The sequence below is a fragment of the Hyperoodon ampullatus genome, assembly GCF_949752795.1.
Source record: "Hyperoodon ampullatus genome assembly, chromosome: 7".
Classification (NCBI taxonomy): Eukaryota; Metazoa; Chordata; class Mammalia; order Artiodactyla; family Ziphiidae; genus Hyperoodon; species Hyperoodon ampullatus.
In genome coordinates, this window is record NC_136920.1 from 97,247,510 (window position 1) to 97,269,363 (window position 21,854).

Sequence of the window (21,854 nt, forward strand, 5' to 3'; positions counted from 1 at the left end):
CTAGACTCCCACCCAAGTTTTGTCTGCTTTTGGTCACTCTCTCATGCCTTCAAATACTTTCAGATACTTGTATCTTTATATTTTGTCCAGATTTTATAATTGTTTTCTGTGTAGGTTAGTTTGCACGAGTTCTCTGCCATGACTGGAATCTACCACTCTGCTTTATATGGGCCTAAGGCATTATCTTCTGTCCTTTAAGCTGCCATCTAAATCCAGAGCTCTAGTTCCTGATACTGGCAGGTATCCTCAGGGTGGATGTGGTTTCAGGCTCCTTTCCTGCTTTCGTTTGCAGCGCACTGTATATCGGCTTTTTGGTAACAGGAGGATTTTTCAGAATACTAATTTGCTGTATAGCCAGAAGTAGATCTTTTTATAGCCACAACCCTAAAGATACTCCTACTACACTGAGTTCATTCTTTTTTTCTTTTTTCTATTTTTTTTCAAATTTCTGGACCCAAAACAGAACTCTTCTGACCTGGTTTTTAACTGGTATAATTTGTCTGCATCTCTCCCAGTAGTTTTCCTACACTTCTCATTCTTATTTTTTCCTAGATTTTTCCTTTTAGTTCCCTTTCTCATTATTTATTTATTTCTGATTATTTATTCTTTCATTGCCTTTTCTGCTTTTGTCTGTTTTTGGCAAGTGAATATTTCTAAAACAGATCTGTAGTATGTTACAGTTAGAAAAACCCATAAGGTCAGTTAAACTAACTTACATTATTTAAAAGAGAAACGGAGGCCCCGATAAATTTAACAGCTTGTAGTCTTTCAGCTCACCTGATAAAGCTGGAATTAGACCTTGGGCATCTGATTCTTTGGTCTGAAGCTCTTTCCACTGTGTGTTCTCTTGCAGTTTGTTTTTTTGATTCTGTTTAGGGTTTGGTTTGTTATTCATAGGACTTTTTGTCTGTTTGATCATATTAGTGTTGATTCTCTTAAGTACTTATTCCCCAAGACAAGAAGCAGTAGTTTCCTTGTGCTCTAGAACACCATGCATGCTTCTAAGGTTGGAGATGTTGCCATTCATAATAAGCTTCCCTTCTTCCTCACCCTTTCACTACTCACCCAACTGATCCCTTAGGGAAGGCCTTAGGAAAGAGGGAAGCCTGTCATCCCAATCAGTTCAGTAGCACTTAGCATATATGTATTATAATTTTAAGCAGCTATGTACTAGGTGCTAGGGTCTCACAATTAGTGAGAGACGGTCCTTGAGCACAGCAACTCACTTACCATCTAGAGGAGAAGACAGACAAGTAAATAATTTCAGTGCTACTTGCTAAATATTACTATAGAGGATTTTCAAGGTGCCTTGGGAGGACAAAGGAGGAGTAGCTAGATTCAGCCTTGGGAGACTGTGGTCAGGGAATGCATGCTTCCTAGAGGAGGTGATACATGAGCTAAGTCTTAAGGGATGTCATTAACCAAGATAAGAAGGAAAGGAAGGATATTTAAGGAAGAGCATCCTGTATTGCAAGGTCATAAGGATATGGAACATCCTAGTGTTTGGTGGGGTGGGGGCCTGTTATAAGCAGTTTGATGTTGGATAGCAGTAAGTGTGAAATGGAGTTGTGTGAGATGGGCTGGAAAGGTAAGCAGGGGCCTGGTCACTGAAGGACTTGGAAACATTTCTGAGGAGCTTGGTGTTCACCTTAGAGGCAGAGGGGAGCCACTGGTGGATTAACTGTAGCTCTCCATTCTATATAGGTGATGCATTGTAGCAGTTGTACGAAGCATTTGCAAGGCACACATTTGGAAGTAGAGAGACAAGATACAAGGTTGTTGCAGTAGATTAGGCTAAAGATGATGGAGGTCTGAACCATGACAGTGGTAGTAACGAATGGAGAGAGGAGGAAGTGGGAAATTGGTTAAGTGACAAGATGGCAGGACCTAGTGACTGATTAGGTGAGAGGGAGAAAGCACTGGGTTTGGCAATAAGGAAGGTCATTAATGACTTGAGAGAGTATTAACTCCATAGCATAGTGAAACCAAAGCCAGGGTCTAATGTGTCAAGGAGTGAATGAAAAATAAGGAAGTAGACAGTGAGTACAGGCTCTTTCAAGAAGTTTATATAAGAAGACGAAGTACATGGTATTAGAAGGGAGTTGGGGGCCACTCCTTGAAATTCACCCCTGTAGTGACTTCCATGACACCCTACTTCTGGTTATTTTCTCTTATCATTTCATCTCGGCCATCTTTATGAACTTCTGTTCCTCTGTGCCCCCTGCTTTAATGTTTCTCAGGGCTCCATCTGTAACCCTTAGCTGTTCTCACTCCATGTGCTCTCTTGGCTGAATCTAGTCTAGTACACCTTCACTTACCAGCTGTATGTACATGATTCCCAAATCTGTATTTGCACCTCAGTCTGGAGTATCTGGCTGTGCATTGGGTTTCTCTGTTGATATGTACTTGAGGCATCTTAAATGCAAACATATTCAAAACTGAACTCATCAGCTTTCCTTACTCTAAGCGTGCTCCTACTCTTGTGTTCTGTCCTGGTTAATGGCAGCCTCATTCATCTAGTCATTAAAATTATTAACCCATGAGTCAAACTTACCTCTTCCTCTTTTGCTCTTATATAACTAATCAATCACTAAGTTCTACTATGTTTTCTCTCTTTCTGTCCCTCTTCTTTATCATCACTTTCATCATCTGTTGCCTGGACCATTGCAGTAACTTTCCTGCCTTCAGTCTCCTCCAGAGTGATCTCTTTGAAATGCAGTTTATGCTCCCACTTTAAATTTATCCTTCACAAGGAACTCTACTCAATACTCTGTAATGGCCTACATGGGAAAAGAATGTAAAAAAAACAAGTGAATATATATATATATGTATAACTGATTCACTTTTCTGTACACCTGAAACTAACACAACATTGTAAATCAACTGTACTCCAATAAAAATTAAAAAAAATAAATTTATCCTTACTAGGTGAAATCTGAGCTTTATACTATGGCTTACAGAGCTCATTATGATTTGCCCTCTACCTACCTTTCTAACTTTGCCTCGTGCTACTCTCTTTTCATATTTGAGGCTCCAGCCATACCAGTTTGCCTTTGGTTACCTGCATGTGCCATACTATTTCTTACTTTTGTGCCTTTGCTGTTGTTGCTTGTGCTATGCTCTGTGCTGAAATGCCCTCCTGACCCTTCTGGCCCTCTGGTTAACTCTTTCTTTTCAGACTTAGCATAGGGGCCCCCTTCACGAAGCCTTTGCTGACCATTCTTGTCTATCCCCCTCCCAAGCTGAGTAAGATCCCCACTCTGCTTCCAGGATACCCAATGCATATTTCTACCATAATCTATGCTTTTTGTTTTAATTATTTGTTTAAATGTCAATCTCCTCTACTAGTCTGTGAGTTTATCAGGATAGGTGCTATGTTATACTCATTTTCATGACACAGTGCCTAGTATATAATAAGAATTCACTAATTGTTTGTGTAATGAATGGATAAAGTATAATACGTAGACATCAGTTGAGAGTGAGTTGGGCCTTTAGAGAGTGGTAAATGTTTGAAACAGTTGTGAAAAGAGTTTGAGAAAGAACTGAACAAGGACTAATAAGAGGGTGGATTATGTATTCTGTCTTTCTGATTCTGTTGCTTATGTCTTAAATATTTTCACATGATTGCCTTTACTTTCCTTTTTGCTCATTAGATTGTGAACTCTTTTTTCAAAAATAAATGTTCAGTTCAGGATTCTGGCTGATTAGTATTTCTTGATTACAGATCCAATGGATTTGAACAGAAGCGCTTTGCCAGGCTTGCCAGCAAGAAGGCGGTGGAGGAACTTGCCTACAAGTGGAGTGTTGAGGATATGTAACTTTTCTGAGGCATTGGGGGTGGCTGTGTGTTGTGGTGGTGGACACAGGGTGGACAGACGTCCAGCTGCAGCAGTCATCTGTGCTCATAATCAGGGCCCACACAGACCAGCGACTTGTCGGATGCCAGTTTTGACTACAGAAGAATATTTGAGACGTAATGTTTGGACTGAAGAACCTGTACTTCTCAGGTGTGCCGACACTGCCTGTTGCTGGCTTTCAGAGGAAGCGTTGACTTCTCTGTGTCCCAGGGTTTGTTCTTGGTTAGGGTTTTCCCTTTTTAATAAACACACATTTATTTTTTTTAAATAATTTTCTTAAATGGATATTCTGTTTTGGGGAAGAATACAAGCTAATATTGAACCCCCAGGGATCTTGGAGGGCGATAGTTGGATTTTTCATTCATCTAGGAAGCAGGATGAGTAAAAACTTTCACAGTGATAGCTCCTTCCTCTTAGAAAATAAGAATTATTGCTAAACTAGACTTAGGAATAGACATGGCAGTTTGGAGACATGGTGTCTGGTAAAGGTAGTGTCACAAATTAGTGGGGAAGAGATAGATAATGGTGCTCGGAAAATTGGCTTATTATATGGACAGAAATAAAGTTGGATCCCTGCCTTAAACCACATAAAGCAAAGACAAATCCCAAAGTGATTTTACCTAAATGAAAGGTAAAATGCTACAGCCAATAAGAAAAAATGGGGACTGTCTTTGTGACCTTGGGGTGAGGATAAATTTGTTAAATTAGATCTCCAAATCACAATCCGTAAGGTTTGATAGCTTTGCCTACATCATAATTAAAGATTTCTAGTCAACAAAGCACCCCATAGTCAAAGTTAAAAATGGGTATAGACTAGGAGAAAATATTTCCAATGTCTAAAACTGACAAAGGATTACATTTATAAGAGATTGAATATAGAAGGAACTACTGCAAATTGGAAAGAAATACAAAACACAAAATAAAAACAGGCAAAGAATATGAATATGTAAAATCTAAAGGAAAACCAGAATGGCTAATAAGTTTATTACTACTAGTAATTAGAGAAATAGAGATCAAAACATTAATGAGTTTCTACTTTGTATCTATTAGCAAAAATAAGGAAGAGACTGAATTCTCATAGGGAATGAAAACTCATGGGAAGTTTCAACTATTGCATCCATTCTGGAGGACGAATGGGCAAAACTTAATTGAAAATAAGTAATATCTGGGATGCAGTATTGCAGAATTTTTGAGAGAATATTGTCTGAGTTTGAATCTCAGGTATGTCTTTTACTGTGTGACCTTGATAAGCCACTTAACTTCTCTGTGTTTTAGTTTCTTCATTTTTGAAATGGAGATAATATTACCCACCTCATAGGTTTATTGTGAGCCTAGAACAGTGCCAGGCACATAGTACATGTCACAAAATTATTAGCTGTTGTTATCATTGTCTTCCTAATCATCAAGTGTTGATAGCCAGCTTCCAATATGGCCCCAATGATCCCTGACTCCTGGTATTTAAGCCCTCGTGTAGTCCCCTCCTACAGTGAATAGAGCTGACCTGTGTAACGGGTAGGATGTACTGGAAATGTGTGACTTCTGAGGCTGAGTCATAAAAGACATTGAAGCATCTTCCTTGTATTCTCTTGAATCACTTGCTGTGAAAGAAGCCCGCTACTATGTCATGAGGACACTCAAGTGGTCCTCTGGAGAGGCCCATGCGGAGAGGGACTGAGGCCTCTCACCGGTAGACACACCAATTTATCAGCCCTGTGAGTGAGCTACCTTGGAAGTGGATCCTTTTAGCTCCATTCAAGCCTTTAGATGTGTGCAGCCCTGATCAACAACATGGCTGCAACCTCATGAGAGATCCTGAGCCAGAATCACCCAGCTCCAAATTCTTGACACAAAGAAATTGAGATAAGAGGAGGTGTTTATTATTTTTTAACAGCTTGAGATATAATTCACATACTATACTGTTTACCCATTTAACGTGTACAGTTCAGTAGTTTTTAGCGTATCACAGAGTTGTATAACCTTCACCACAATTCATTTAAAAACATTTTGGATACGGGGAGCTTTGTATCCATCAGCAGCCACTCTTCACTTGTCCCCAGCTCCCCTAGCCCTAGGCAACCGCTAATCCTTCTGTTGCTATAGATTTGTCTGTTCTAGACATTTCATATAATATGTGAATGGGACTATCATATAATACATGGCTTTTTGTATCTAGCTCTTTTCACTTAGTGTAGTGTTTTCAGCGTTGATCTGTGTTGTAGTATGTATCAGTACCACATTCTCTTTAATGGCTGAATAATATTCCCTTGTATGGATATACCACATTTTATCTATCCATGCATCTGTTGATATTTGAGTTGTTTCCACTTTTTGGCTATTGTGACTAATGCTGCTATGAACATTCATGTACAAGTTTTTGTATGGACTTACGTTTTCATTTTTCTTGGAGTAGAATTGCTGACTCATATGGTTAACTCCATGTTTTGCTTTTTGAGGAACTACCAAACTTCCAAAGCAGTGTATGAGAGTTCCAGTTTCTCCACATCCTTGCCGATACTTGTTTTTGTTGTTTTTGGCCGTGCCACGTGGCTTGTGGGATCTTGGTTCCTCGACCAGGGAGTGAACCCGGGCCACGGCAGTGAAAGCGCTGAGTCCTAACCACTGGACCACCAGGGAACTCCCGCTAATACTTGTTATTATCTGTCTTCTTGATTATGGCTGTCCTAGTGGTGTGAAGTGGTATGTCATTGTGGTTTTGATTTGCATTTCTCTAATGCCTAATGTTGTTGAATATCTTTATTTATCTTCTTTGGAGAAATGTTTATTCAAATCCTTTGATTTTTCAGTTGGGTTATTTGTCATACACATACACACATATACACACATACACACTGTTATGTAGAATTCTTTATATATTCTGATCACAAGTCTCTTATCAGATATATGATTTGCAAGTATTTCCTTTCATTCTGTGGGTGTTATTGTTTTAAGCTGCTAAGGTTTTTTTTTTTTTTGAGGTACACGGGCCTCTCACTGCTGTGGCCTCTCCCATTGCGGAGCGCAGGCTCTGGACGCGCAGGCTCAGCGGCCATGGCTCATGGGCCCAGCCGCTCTGCGGCACGTGGGATCTTCCCAGACCGGGACACGAACCCGTGTCCCCTGCATCGGCAGGCGGACTCTCAACCACTGCGCCACCAGGGAAGCCCTAAGCTGCTAAGTTTTTAAGTAATTTGTTATGCAGCAATAGATAACTGATATATTAAGTTTGTACATACCCTACCTCAAAGCAGTTCCACTCCTGGCTTTATCCTTCAGAGAAACTTGCACAGATCCACAAGGAGTTACGTATATGGATGTTTATCTGTATGTATCTTGGGTAGCGAGAATCTGAAAACAGCTTAGAAGCCTGTTTCTAAAGGAATTGATAAGTAAAATGTGGTATATGCATATGATGGAATATTATAAAAAAGTCAGATGCAAGCTGTTAGGACATGATAGACTCCAGGTGAGGAAAATAAGGCATAATGACATTTATAGCAAAAATTAGCTAAGTAAATTGAACACAAACACAAAGCATTTTTTAAGGAGAATTTACACCTTAACTTACTAGAATAGTGTCTGAGGGAGGGAACAGAATGGGACTAGAATGCGGAATGAAGGAGGGAAAGGGAAACAAGAGGGGCCTTGCATGGATGAGTGAGATAGTGTGTCCTGACCTCAGGCATGTGATCCACTCAATTCTTCGCGCCTGGGGCTCTAAGCACACATCCAGAAGCAAGGTCTTACTCAAATGGAATTGACATTTAGTACCTGTATTAGTTGGGGTAGGCTAAACTTCTATGACAGTCTCCAAATGGACTGGCTTACCACAATAGAAGTTTTTTTCCTCCCTCACTCATGTCCAGGGTAGTTTCACATTGGGTGAGAGGGAGGAGGATTCTCTACTCCATGCAGTCATTTAGAGACCAGGCTGATGCCAACATTAACATGGCTTCCAGGGTTGCTTTGGGCATTGCCATTCTGGTGAGCCAAGCAGAGCTTGGAGGGTTGCTTGATAGATATTGTGGGCCAGCTCTAGAAGTGGCACACAGCCATTCACATCCTGTTAGCTAGAACTTAGTTGCATGGCTGCCCCTTAACGCAAAGGAGCTTGAGAAATGTGATGCATACCCAGGAAGAGGGGAAAAGTGGATGTTGTAGGGACAGCAATCCTCTCTGCTGCAATCCTGAAGAAAGGCTGTCTGCCCCCCCCGCCATTTGAGACTTTTGTGGATTTTAAAATAATTTTGAGATCTGAAAATCCCAGAGGGACTCCATTCTCTACCTGGAGAGTCTCAGCTGAAGTCACTACCAAGTTAGGAATATCTCTTTCCTAATTGGTCAGTGGCTGTCAGAAGAGAGCTTGGGCAGAGAGATGAAGGGTAAACTTAAATTGTGTCTAGAATCAGCATTTGTGAGAGGAAGGTAGTTTTAGAGAGGAAACAGCTCAAAATAAACTTGAAGGTTCTATAGTTAACATGTGGCAGAGTTGGGACTAGAACCCAGTGTTCTCCTGGGCTCTATAGTGCCTATACGGTCCTTTGGTGCCTTGCTGTAAACATTTAAAAAAAAAATATTTTATTTATTTATTTGGTTGCGCCGGGTCTTAGTTGCAGCTTGCCAGCTCCTTAGTTGTGGCATGCGAACTCTTAGTTGCGGCATGTGTGATCGAGTTCCCTGACTAGGGATCGCACCTGGGCCCCCTGCATTGGGAGCGTGGAGTCTTAACCAGTGAGTCATCAGGGAAGTCCCAAACATATTTTTAAAAGGCCCAAGGTTAGAACGTTGTGGTGAAACTGGTAAAATCCAAATAAAGTCTGGAATTTAGTTCATAGAATTATGCCATTGTTAATCTCTCAGTTTTGAAAAATGAACGTAGTTAGGTAAGTTAACAGTCAAGAAATTTGGGTGAAGAGTAATGAGACTCTGTATTGTCTTTACAACTTTCTGTAAGTCTAAAATTTTTCCAAAAAGCTTATTTTTAAAAAAATCCCCAGGGAATATAGGCTCTGGACACTGGATCCTACTCTAAGTTACTACTTTTGAGTTTATACTTTCGTAAGTTATGTTAAAGCCAGTCCCTTTCCTGTGAGTGGCGGTGAGTACGTGAAACTTTTAGCCTATTGTCACATCTCTTGTACACAGCTGGCTTTTATTTCCACATGGGTTCAGGTTTTAACTTCATTTTTGTGGGGCCCTACACTGTTTCTTAGGAAGAACTCGCCTTAAGAGGCTGTTATGGACTGAATGTTATATCCCCTCAAAATTTATTGGTTGAAATACTAGCTCCCAAGTTGATGGTATTAGGAGGTGGGGCCTTTGGGAGAGGATTAGGTCATGAAGGTGGAGCCCTCATGAATGGGATTAGTGCCCTTACAAAAGAGACCCAGAGAGATCTCTTGCTTTTTTGGTCATGTGAGAGCACAGCCAGAAGCTGGCTCTCTGTGAACCAGGAAGCTGGCCCTCACCAGACACCAAGTCTGTTGGTACCTTGATCTTGGACTTCCTAGCTTCTAGAACTATAATAAATAAATATTTGTTATTTAAGCCATCCTGTCTATAGTATTTTTGTTATAGCAGCCTGAATGGACTAAGAGGCTCAGATACTTTGAAAATCTTAAACCACCAATTTTTTTTTTCTTAACAGAAGAATGTATCACCTGTATTCAAGCAGAGACTTGAGGTGGAGGGGAAGCAGATAGATTCTATTCCGGGCAAGCTTTGTGTTTAGTGGGCAATGGTGAAAATTTATAAATTCCTCCTCTGTCTGATTTCTCTGCCTTTACATGTATGAGCACAGCACACCTTTAGGGCAGAAACCTCCAAGCCTGTTCAGCTGGAAGCTGACTGTCATTTCCTAGGCTGGCTACTAGAGGGCAGTGTGATACATCTTTTCTGGACTGGGGAAGCAGGGCTCTGGGTCCATGCACATTTTTCAAAATAATAAGACCTAGAATCTTTCAAATATATAGGTGGCTAAATTCAGTTGCATATTCTTCCACTTCTTATCCCTACCTTAGATCCAGAAACATAATCCTATTTTCAATATGGTAAAGATTTTCAAGAGAGAAACCTAGTATTTAGGTTTTGACCAGAATCTCCCTTACTTGGGCTTTGGAAACCTTTCTCTACATGGAAGACTTTTTTTTTTTTTTTTAATTTTTAAATCATATTCAGACCCTCTTGTTCTCCTTCCTTTCCTATGCCTTCTTCAGCCTGAAGTTTAGACTTAAGGAGCAGTGAGCAATACTAAAAACTACTGAATTGTACACTTTAAAAGAGAACACTTTATGGTATGTGAATTATATCTCAAAAAATATAAAGGGCAAAAAACAGCAGTGAGCAGACACTGTAGCTCAAATAGAATGTAATTAATTAATTTTACTGATTTGAGAAACCTTAATGCTTTGCCATTGGTTCATTAGCAAGAGGGCAATACTCTGATCTCTTTTTTCCTCAGGTTTCTTGGAACACACTGACCTAGGACACAGAGAGCGTCATTCCTTTCTAAAGAGGTTACTCACCCTAGTCAAAGAGCTGGACTAGGGTTAGGGTGTGCCTGGGAATCCCAGTGAGAAGGCAGAGTCTAGGCTATGAGGTAGCTATCTTGAGGCCTGAGTTTTAAGTTTGAGTTTGTTAAGAAATGTGTGTCCTGAACTGTGCATTTTTGCATAGGTTATTTGGGCAGTTTCTTTCTTCCGGTTTCGTTTTTTTTTTTTTTTTTAGTTTTGAGTCCTGTTTTTGGCATAAATACTTCTGGAACCGGCTTTCAGGCAGCTGGACTGGCCTGTAAAAGTAGGTAGAGAGATTATAGGGCCAGGCTGGAGCCGAGTCATGTCTCCCCCAGGATGCTGGCCTTTTTTGCCATATGCAGACAACATTACTGTATCTGGTAATGACTCAGTCTCTCCTTTGTACCTGAATATTTTCCTCTGCTCAGTAGAGAAAGTGTGTTTGCCTCACATTTGATGCTGTTGACCTTGGGCTTACACAGGTTCACCCTTTCAGAAAACAAGGGCATGTAGGAGGTCCTGGTGGTAGTTTGATTCTCAGTTGGTGCCTGTGAACCCTTACCCTTGGGAGGGGGCAGAGAGCAGTCAGCTGAAAAAGGAATCAGTCTTCCTCTTCCTGCATGTTACGTTCAGCACCCTCTGTCAGCTAAGGAATTACAAGGAGTCACAGGTAAAACAATGTCTAGTGCTTAGTAAGCAGGGCCTGTTTTCTTTTTCTTTTGGCAAGAGAGGGTAACTTGCTCAGAATCGCTCTGTGCAAGAGAAAAGAGCCAGGATTTAAACATCAGACTCCTCTCTCTGCAGTTCTCCCCCCATCCATCCTCACCCTAATAGCCAGGTAAGAGGCGAAGGGAGAGTCCAGGGGGTCCCCTACCCACAGGAAGGAGTTCTTACCAGGGCCTTCTCATAGCCTATGTGATGAGGGTCTCCACGGCCTACTCGGGGCTGAGTTCCACAGTCCTGGAAGAATTGCTTGCTGGCAGTTTCAGCTTGGAGCTTGGCTGTGAAGACCCTGAATGTACTAGAGGTGTACTTAGCCTTGACCCTTTCTTCCAGGGATTGGGGAGGTAGTAGATAAGACATCTGGGAAGAGAGGAATGCATGTCTGGGGAAATAATAATAATAATAATAAAATAATGATGATTTTAATGGCTATCTTTTGTTAAGTACTTACCACGTGTCAAGCATGTGTTAACTGCATACATACCTCACCTCTGTGGTCAGGGAGAGATCAGAGCCTGTAAGTGGCTGCAGATTTGGGAGGGCCAAATTTCTGGTTTTCCCAAGAAAAGTGGCATTGGGGTATCCTGGCCGGGTAAACTCTTTCTTGTTCTCTGCGCCCCCTCTTGGGATGAGGGGTAGCTAGGATCTTTATGTGACCCCCTTTGACAGAGAGCTCAGGCACTTCACCCTGGTCACTGTGTCTCTATCAGACTTGGCAGCACTCTTCCCGCCCAGGATGGCATCTCCTGCTTCGGCCAGCTTGGCTTCTGATGTTGATGCGTAGTGGTCTGCCAGCCAGGAGTGGTGACCTTCCACACGGTCTGGATATAGTTGCTGCGTGGGGTAAAAGTATTTCTGTAGGTCAGAATCCACATCTATGAACCAGTCCAGGGATGCCAAATAGAAGGGCACCAGGCCTCTGCATGCTTTCTTTGCCTGTCATTGGTGTGCCTGCCTAAACCGTACAGTGTATTTTCAGGTAATTTCAAATGAAAATTTATTTCTTCTCTGAAAACAAAAATTTAATTTATTTTATCTCTGTTTCTTTTCACACTCCCCGGTTATCACACTAAGACCTGGCAGAGAGGATGTGACACCTGCCACTGAGAGAGCTTTCTAAATCACCCTGTTAGGCAGCTTGAGGCTACAGCTTAGAAAATGTGGTCTTGGGAAACGGGAGCTTGGACGTGTGTTTGCCGAGGGACAGGGAGGGGAACTGTTCTATTGCTAGGTTAGTGTTCCTGGTCACTTCGAGGTGAAGATTATCTTTTCTTCTACCACCTTGGAATAGGATGGCTGTTTCTGTAACACTTGTGTAACATTGTGCACATATTACCGACTTTGGGTTGGAGCTGGGCCGTCTAACGTTCACGGATGAGTCAGAGGTATGTAGAGGGCCATTCTGAGCCCCAAGGGAAGCAGGCTTAAATAGGGGAGAAGCTAAGACAAGGTTGGGCAAGTGGGATGTCTGATTCTCTATAGTTTCATGGGTACTGGGTAAGCCTGGCTACTCTACCTCCTGGCTTGCAGTTAGAGTTCACGTCTCCCAGGTTGCGTAGGGCAAGAGCTGACCCCCCGTTATGAACAGCATGCAGTTTGTCCTTGCTCAAAACTTACGTGAGGTGAGAGGACTAAGTTAGTCTGAACTAGATGGAGATCCAAGATTGTCAAACAGTCCTTTGCTCTATTGCCTTCTCCAGCATTGTCTCTCAGTTGGACAGAGGACAGTTCTGAAGTTATTACCTTTGTCTTGGGAAATAGAGCCCTCCTCTGGCCCCTCCCCCCACAGCAAACTTACAGTAGGTTGCCCATAGTTACTCTCTTGATCCCCTGGCTGCTCTTGTCTGGGTCAAGTTTGAGGACTTGATTCCATCCTGGGGCTTGGTAGTCACTCTGATACTGGTTGATATATTCCATGTAGTCTGGATGCATTATTAGTGCAATTTTTCTGCCCTGAATGTGAACTGGGAACATCGACTGACCAAGAGGAGGGTTCTGGAAGGAAATCTGGTGAGTGGTGGTCATGTAGTAGTCACCTAAGGGGAGTGAGAAAGTGTGCATCCTCTGTGTGGGAGAGGCAAGAGATTAAAGGTGGGTATCTGGACCCCAGCAGGCTGGACCTCCTGCGCAGCCGGCTCAACTCGACTGAGCCTTTTATAACGGGAATAGCAGGTCCCAAATATATCCGCATTGCCTCCTCTACACCTCTGACCTTCAGAGTTGTCTCCCCAAGACCAGAAATAGAGAGTCATTAGTGCAGAATCCTCCCAGCCCCTTTTGGATCACCTGAGCTTTGAAAGCCTGGACTGCTTGTCCAGCCCAAACAGGAAGGAGGAGCATAGGCTGGGATGGGGTAGTGGGTGTGGTGCCCTCCCAGAGGGGTCCTGGCTAACCATGGAGCCAAATATTGCTTGCAAGGCTCTTGAAGGGAGAGGGCTGGGGCACTTGCTGCTTAATTGTATTCTCCTGGGTTGGTGGTTCCCTAGCCTGGGATCCACCTGGGGGACAGGAGTGCCCTTGGGTAGGGGGAATTGGGTAGGTTGGGAACAGAGGGGTCAGTTTCTGCTTTATGCAGAGTGGCACTCCTCTATCCCCTATTACCCTGCACCCCTCCAGGCTAAGTCTCACCTGAATGGGAGGGTTTCTCTCCTTGGTAAGTCCAGGACTTGTAACATTCTTCATAGGTTGTACTGAAGTGAATCCATGGAGACTTGCTGGGCTGGCTGAAGTAGCCTAGATGTTGTATCTGGAGAGGAGACTTGGGAAGGGGCTCCAGGCGGTATTTACTGTCTCCTGGGCTTCTGACTCCTGCAAGGCAATCCCCTGCTGCTGCTTGCCCATCACGGGAAGTTCACTTCCACCTCTTTGCTCAGAGGGGTCCTTCTTATCTTCCCCTCATTAATAGTGGAAGTTGGTGGGAACCAGCCTCCTAGAGAGGTCAACAAACTAAGCAGGTGCTACCATCTAGCAAGTTACTTAAATTCTCTGAGCCATAATTTCCTTATTTGAGAGGATTTGAAATAAAGTATCTAGCATAATGCCTGGCATGTAGTAGGTGCTTAATAAAATATTAGTATGTTCTCTTAAAATGGTATTATTAAGATATTTCGAGAGGTGCCTGCTGCATCAGTGGCATGTGCCCCTGTTGACTCCACTCTTACTGCACTGTTGACTTTACCTGAACAGCAGGATGGCTTTTCCTTGGCTGGGTTTGGTGAGCCAGCATCTCTTGCTGGGTGGGATTGAGGGCTGTGCCATTTGAAGAAGAGTATTGAAGTGGGTGGGGTCTTCTGTCCCCAGGAGAGGGGGTGTCTAGAGCAGGAGGAGGAGTCGTGATTGGCCTAGTCCAGTGATTCTTCCCCATCTACCTCCAGGAAGCCTTCCCTCACCCATTACCTGACTAAGGGGAGAAGTGGGCCACTGCTGCTGATGGTATGTCCAGACAGGACCCAGGTTTAGTTTATTTGTGGTTGGATCAGTCAGAACTGGTGGGGGGCTTTCTCTGTAGGTAAGGCCATATGGCATTTCAAAAGCAGTTCTTCTCAATGAGTATTTCAGCTCTCTTTTGTTTTTGTTCTTTGGGTATTTTTTGGCTTTGAGAGTAGTGCTGGCTGGCCGAGGGGTGGCTTACAAGGAGGATGGGTAGTGGTGGACTCACTGAAAGGTGGGCGGAGCTCCAGATAGGCGGCTGCCCTGCTCCAGGGCTTGGCGCAGTTGCTGTGGTGTCTGTGTTTCCTAAGGGGCCGAGGAAAGAGTTGTCTAGTAGCGCAGGGGGATTAGAGTCGGGGATTTTGTTCCCTCCCTACTTATGAAGCCACACCCCTCAGGACCTGTGGAAGCTCCTCCAGTTCCTCAGAGAGAAGGAGGAAGGTGGTCTCTGCATTGGCCACACAGACGCAGCATTTGAGTTTCAAGGGTGGTAGATTGGGAGAGGGGATGCTGCTGCCCTTTTAGAAGCACCTTTTTGACTGGTGACTAATGAACATTTTTGACCGGCCAGTGTAAGGTGGACAAGGCAGGGTATGGCACGTGGTGTCCTTAGGATGGAGGAAAGAGCTGCCAAAGGGCCGTTTAACCTCTGGTTGATGCTGAGAGGCTGCAGTTACAGTAGGGAGCAGGTAATGAGAACTCTGTGGGAGGACTGCCCGCGAACCATCGAGGTCCGGGTGAGCCCTGAGCCAGGGTAGTACCCAAGACAGGAAGTGTCCTGTGTCCTCTTCTTGTCAACCCTGCATTGGAGGACAGAGCAGAGAGCAGGAGCTTTGAGGACAGGTAGGGGAGTGGGTGGCAGTCGTGGGAGAGGGGTGACTGGATACTCAACCACAGTCACAGAGCCCACAGAGAGGCTGCAGTTGGGCACTTCAGCGCATTGGCTTTCCGGGCCACGTTGGCACTAGCTTCCCTGCCCAGCCCTCTCCTCTGTCCCCCGCTCCTGAGTGCCTGTCCTTTGGCATATTGGCGTTGGTTCTGAGCTCTGATGGCTTAGAGTGCTGTGACTTAGAGGAGGCAGAGGCCGCTGTGTCCCTAACAACAGATGCTGCGGCTGCAGCTTGGGAGGAGGTAGGCATGGGCCTTCTCAGGCCTTGTGTCTGCTGCCAGCCTCAAGTCCAGCTCTGGATCTCCGCTGTGTGTGTGAGCTGTGTGAGCCGAAGCTCTGGCCCTTTAGATGCCTGTCCTTTCCTGCCCCCATCTCCACCCAGTGTGCACGTGCACACACACACCCACCCACATACCAGCTGTCATCTTGAGACAGAAGGTTGACTGGCATCTTGTCAGCTGTATAGATGTGCCAGTGGCTGACACTCTTTCAAAACCTGTAATCACAAAATAGGAATCTCAGAGTTGGAAGATACCTTAAAGGACTTCTCTACACTACACTTTCCCCACACCAATTAATTTAAAAGTATTTTCCATCAACTTATTAGCTCAACTGCTGTCCCAACTTCTGGTCCCATGGAGATGCAGTGCTAATTATCTTAATCCTAGAATCAGAGTTAGAACGTGTCATAAAGAAATCTAATCCTCACACCCACTCCAGTGCTGGAGTTCAAAGGCAAATCGTATCTCTGGGAAGAGCCACTCACACCCATGTTTAAACACTTTCTGTCCTGTCACCACCTCCTGGAACAGAATGTATTCCATTCTTGGGCAACTCCAGCTCCTTTCAGTTGTGTTTCCTGTGGCTTCACCATTTGAGTTATTCATCTTGGGGCTTACAAAAACAGACTGATAACCCCTTCTCTACCTGACAGCACGTCAGATGTGTTGGGACACATTTTTCTTCCCACGCCCTACCTGCTTCCCTCCCAGGAGCCATAAGGTTAAGGTAATAGGGGGAGAGCTATGTATTGAAACTTGTATAAGAAAGGAAGCAAGACGGTCTGTGTGTAGTCAGGTAGCAGGAAATTAATCTTCACACATAGAGAGTTTATAGATACTTCACATAGGGCCTCTTCCCTCCCCTCCACACCCAATCCAGCAGCAGAACCAAGCATGACAACCCAGCTAGAGGCTGACAGGAGAGGAAGAGGTGGGAGGAAAAGGAAGAAGGACTGTAGGAGAGGATCAAGGGGGTCAGCTGAAGGGGTCTGGAGGCCTGTTCAAGTTAACCTTGAAGGGTGGTCTCAAGGTGGGTCCCAGAGTCATAAATAAAGATCAGGGGAAACCGAATGGGTTAGAGGAACTATTCCTGAGCGCTGTCGTCCTGCAGGCACTGTGTGGGTTGGGCTGTACCACATGAGTGTGAGGCAGGGACCCAGGGAACAATCTCTGGGATTCATCGTGCTGGAGTGGCTGACAGTAAGACTCTTTCCCCCTTAATGTGGCACCTCCTGTGTGATTAGGAAGTAATGTCACAGTTATGTTGACATTAGAAGAAAGCTGCTGAGCCTGTCTGACTCTTTTCCAGTTCCTTCAACCATCCTTATAATGGATGATTTTGAGTCCCATATTTTCTTCTCTGAACTCACTCCAGTTTGTTGCCATCTGTTTTAAAGTACAGCAGCTGGTGTGAGTCCTGAGGCTCAGGATATTCTGATCAGAGTACAGTAGGACTGTCACTTCCCTCCATATAGATCGGGTTATACTGTAATCAATGTTATTTGATAATCAATGCCATCAGGGTTACATTGCAATCAGTGTGTTTAAGACCGAATTAGCTTTCACGGTGACCACATCCCACCATTGATTACCACTGAGCTCACTACGGTCGGAAGTTCCCACAGCTCCTTTACGCCTATTATGAGAGAGGGGATGGGGCCATGTTGCTCCCATCTCCACGTATGCCGTTGCTGTTTGCACTCAATGTGATTACCTTCAGTCTCCAAGAGAAATCCCACTTTCTTGTTCTGCTACGCTTTCTCAGCATGCAAAGTGGTAGGATGGTGGTCCTTGTCCTGGTTTTGCTTGGTGCAGGAAAGGAGGCTGGAATGAGGGTTATTGGGGCCCATTACTTGTCCTGACACTCAGACTAGCCCAGCCAACATGGCCTCATGCTGGAGAGGAGTTAACTTCTGAGTCTTTTGGGGAGTCTTTTGATGTGGACTAAAGAGAAAGTGTTGACAAAGGCAAACTCAAGCAACCACCCGAGGTGCTGGGGGACCCCCAGGTTATGGGGCAAGGGCTGGAAGGGCCTGTCTTCCCAGTTCTGCTTCGGAACTCAGAATGCAGACTCGTTCTACTTCTCCCAGGGTAGAGTCCGCTCGCCTATTCAGCCTTTCTCTGAGTTTCCATGGCACTTTGTACGCAGCATTCATCATGCTGTTTTGTGGGTTGTAAGCTCCTATGGCCAGGACTCTTACTCATTTTCTGATTATTATTTATTATTTTCTTATTCAGGTCTCTTACTCACTTTCAAATCTCCAGCTTGTAGGCCGAGGCGTTACACCTCAGAACTAATAGCTTTCATTTATTTAGGCTACTATGGGCCAGGCCTTTCCATACATTAATCTCATAAAAACCCAACAAATTTGATGCTAATATTTCCATTTTGCAGATGAGGAAACTAAGGCTAAAGACCACAGAGCTACCAAAGCCTGTGCTCTCTGTCCAAATGAATGAATGAATGAATGAATGAGTCTTGAGGGGTTGCTCTGGGTAAGAATGGGCCACAGTGGGTGCTCTGGGCTGGGCTAACTGATTGTCATGTCTGCAGCATGAGGTAAATGCCTAATTAGCACATGGACATCCTGTCAGATATTCACGGAGTGGTTCTGCCAGCCAACCCAGGCCCAGCGACAGAGAGTCCGCGGCTTTTGTGGGAACAGGGTGTGGGAAGCATGATTATCCCAGTGTCGGCAGGGGAGACCGAGGACAGGAACGTCCTCCAGGGCCACGTGGGAGGCCGACAGGATGAAACCCTTGCCTGCAGGATGTGTCCAGTATCCTCAGCGTTCTGTCAAGGTCCCTTGCGACCTGACCTGTGGGCCCCTTCCCTGTACTCTCTGGACTTCTCACTCCCCCTGGTCAGACGCCACTGGTTCAGGCCTCTCTGCTTTTCCAAGCTGCTGCTTCTGCCCTCTTCTTCCTTCCCCTAGCAGAGCAGAACCTTCAGGGCCCAGCTCAGATGTCATTTCCTTTGTGGAGTTTTCCCTGGCTTCCTCGCTGCGGTCAGGTTGGCAGAATGAAAGGCCTCCTCTTTGGGCTCGCTCCCATAGTACTTGTTCATACCTGACTGTAGTATAAATCTCTTTATGTTACAGTGAATGTGGTTTTGCTCCCCTGGCCTGACTTAGAGCTTACTAAAGGCGGAGACCACAGTCTCCAGCATCCAACACGAAGCCTGGCCTATAGGAGACACAGTAAATATTTGCTGAATTCAACTAAATGCTAGGTTGAGGTTCCACTGCAGGTAAGACCCAGGCAAATGTGAACTTCCAGAACTCAGCAAGCGATGTGCAAGTGGAGGTAGGGCATTTTTTGAAACCTTTGTAAGGATTTTGTGATTCTTATTTTTTCTTTTCACAATAATCCTCTCCTGCATGGGGACAAGGGGGATAAAAATCCCAGTTTGGCCTCAGCTACATGCTGGGAGAGTCTTAGGCTGGAGGCAAAATGGTGGAGGTGTGGGACTGAGGCCCAAGGGCCAACCAACCAGACCATGAGCCACTTCAGTGCAGGACACACCTTCCTCTGCCTCCACCAGGGTCTGGCCATGTGCTTCATGGCGGGGGATGGTGGGGGTTGCCCAGGAGTGGGAAGGCAGTGCAGGAAAACCCCTGTGCACCAGTCGGTTTCTCTTCCCACTAGTCTCACAAGGCTCTGTGGAGTAGTTACTGCTGTCTGAGCCCCCATAATGCCACCACTGTTGGTTCCTGATGTAGATCCTGTGCATTTATGTATTACTTTGCAGCCAATTTGCATTAACTTCTCCAAATGACAGAACGTATAGAAATTCCCCGATTTCTATGACTCCATTCCCATCCCACAAAGAAACACAGTGGTCTCTATACCTCTGTTTTCAGGTATCTCTACCCATTTGGTAGAAGGGGTCCCTTAAGAGCCTTGCATCAACCAGGCAGCAGCACGAGACGAAGGGATCCAGGAGTCCCGCAGCCCCTAGTATGGGCTCTGAATTCTCTTCTTCCTCTCTTAGGTTAAGGATGGGGTGTGTGTGTGTGTGCACGCGTAGTGTGTTAATTTGTTGATTTTTGCGGTTCAGGCTACGGAGTCAGCTGGGGAAAAGCGGGTGTAGAGTCTAGTGAAGGGGAGAGAGAGGCTTTGCAGAAGGGCAGAGGCCGCACCCCAGAGCCAGACAAGGCAACCAGCTGGATAGGGCTGCCCTGCTGCCACGGGGATGGGTGGATGCAGACTGCTTGCTCTGTGTTGCCACCTGCTGGACACGTGTAGAGATAGCACTTTACTCCCTCGGGCTTCCTACCATTTTGCTGAGTTTTCTTCTGTCTTCTTTGGGTTCCTTTGGGTTCCTGTCTAGTATTTCCTCCAGTGGGAAGGAGCTACTTTCCCTCTCTCCCCGGGCAGGACTGTCAAGACACGTCTGCTCTGGCCCAGGGCAGGGGCTCTGAGCTTCCTCCTATGTTGCCTAGAAGAGAGTAACTCTGGGTGGGGGTGGAGAGAAGATTGCTTGTCTCCGTGCCTGGAGTTTTCCCACCTTCTCCCCGGGCTCTCTGGGACCTCGAAGTTGGTTGTGATTAGTTTATCCTCCAAACCAGGACACTTTTTGAGTGAATGGTGTGTGTGCTCTTGATAATTATGCCGAGACAGCAGGGGTAAACCAGGTCTCTCCCAGGTCCATGACTGGAACGCACAGTGGGCCTGGATCTCAGGGGCTGCTGCCTTCTTTTCATCCCGAGGTCGGGTGTGGGAGGCGAGGGTGGCCAGCAGAGGCTGCTGTGGCACTGGCTATATGTGCGGACCTCACTGTCTTCGGGGCTCCCTTGGCCGTTCAGGGGCTGTGGGGAAGCAGAGAACTGGCTGTGGTGGGTAAAGCTGGGTGTGGTAAGGGCTGGGGTCCCCTGAGTGACAGTGGAGCAGAGTGTCAAGTCTGGCTCGTCAGAGCCTGCTTTACAACATGCTAAGGGGGCTGTGTGCACCCTCTAGCTGGGGTTGAGGACACGGCCCAAAGCCCTGAGGCCCGGTTTCTCCCTGTAATTCCTGGGTTGGACTGCACCTCCCCTGAATCCTGGCAACTTTTATCCTGCCCCTTCAGGCAAAGACTAGGCAAGTGGTTCCTGGTACTACCAGCCCCGGAGGCTGGTGCCTTCGTAGGTGGATTAGCACTTGACTGGAGGGCCCACAGATACCCTGTGCCAGAGGGGGCCCCAGGGATGCCTGGAACTTCTCTGCCGGACCGTGCTGACTGACCTGCAGGTGGGGAATGCAGACCAGCCGTGGAGTCCTGTGAAGGAGAAGGGCTCCCCTGGAAACTGGTAGCCCTCCCTGCTCTCACCCAGCTCTAAATCTGGCAGCAAGACCCCACTTCCCTCTTTCCCACCCAGGGGACTTCCCTCCCTTGGCCCCTAAGGGCAGAGTTGGGAGGCCCTGCTCCTTGTGGGAGGAAGGGATTTCCGTGGTAGGACGGGGCCCTTCCTCCTATTCTGGCCTGGGGGAGGCCTCAGTTGCTGTGTGAAGTTTGTCCCCCGCCCCACCCCGTCTTCTCTCCCTACCCATCTGGAGGGAGAGGCCAGGGTCTGACTTTGCAGACCATGTGTAGGTGATCATGCCCGGCTCCTCACCCTTTGTCTGCAGCGATGGCAAAGGGGAGGTGTTCTTAGCAGGCTGCGGGGTGCGCTGCCTGCCTAAGCAGAGAATTCTGGAGCAGCAGTGGGTATCCAGGGCAGCCTCGGGATTACCATGGCAACAAGCAGATAGTGGTGGGGAGGCGGGGTTGGAGCTGAATTCCTGGGGTGGTCAGAGGGGCTAGAGGGTAAGAAGGAGAGAAAGAAACCCCCCAAAGCCTCCTGACAGAGGACAGTGTGCCCCTGCTTGTTGCCTCTGGTCAGTCAAAACCCAACACTCCCTGGCACAGTCTGCAAAGTGCCCTGCTGAGCCTGGGCAGAGGGTCTGCCGGCTTGTGGAGCAGCGGTGGCCCTAGCGGGGAGTGGGGGGACCAAGCTCAGCTGCAGAGCTGTGTTTTCTCCGTCCATCTGAAGAATGGCAATGGGCTTTAGACTGCTGCAGCCTGCTTTTCTACCTGGGGGACCCTGAGCCATCAAAGGTAACCTAGACTAGTAACCGGGGATCAATTACTGGCCTGTGATGTGCTTCCTGACGTCCCCTTGCAAAAAGCAGCCTGTCTGGGGGGGGG

General features: G+C 46.0%; 1 protein-coding gene across 2 annotated transcripts in view; it reads left to right on the plus strand.

Moving 5' to 3' along the window:
- The window catches only part of BUD13 (BUD13 homolog), a gene marked incomplete at its 5' end in the record, with an annotated part of 34,231 nt that extends 30,123 nt beyond the window's left edge, over positions 1-4,108 (plus strand). For both annotated transcript variants that reach the window (XM_079708715.1, XM_079708716.1), the window contains one exon: positions 3,725-4,108. In XM_079708715.1, the coding sequence (XP_079564841.1) occupies positions 3,725-3,818 (94 nt within the window). In that variant the 3' untranslated portion in view covers positions 3,819-4,108. The remainder of the gene's footprint in view (positions 1-3,724) is intronic.
- Between the last annotated feature and the right edge of the window lie 17,746 nt (positions 4,109-21,854).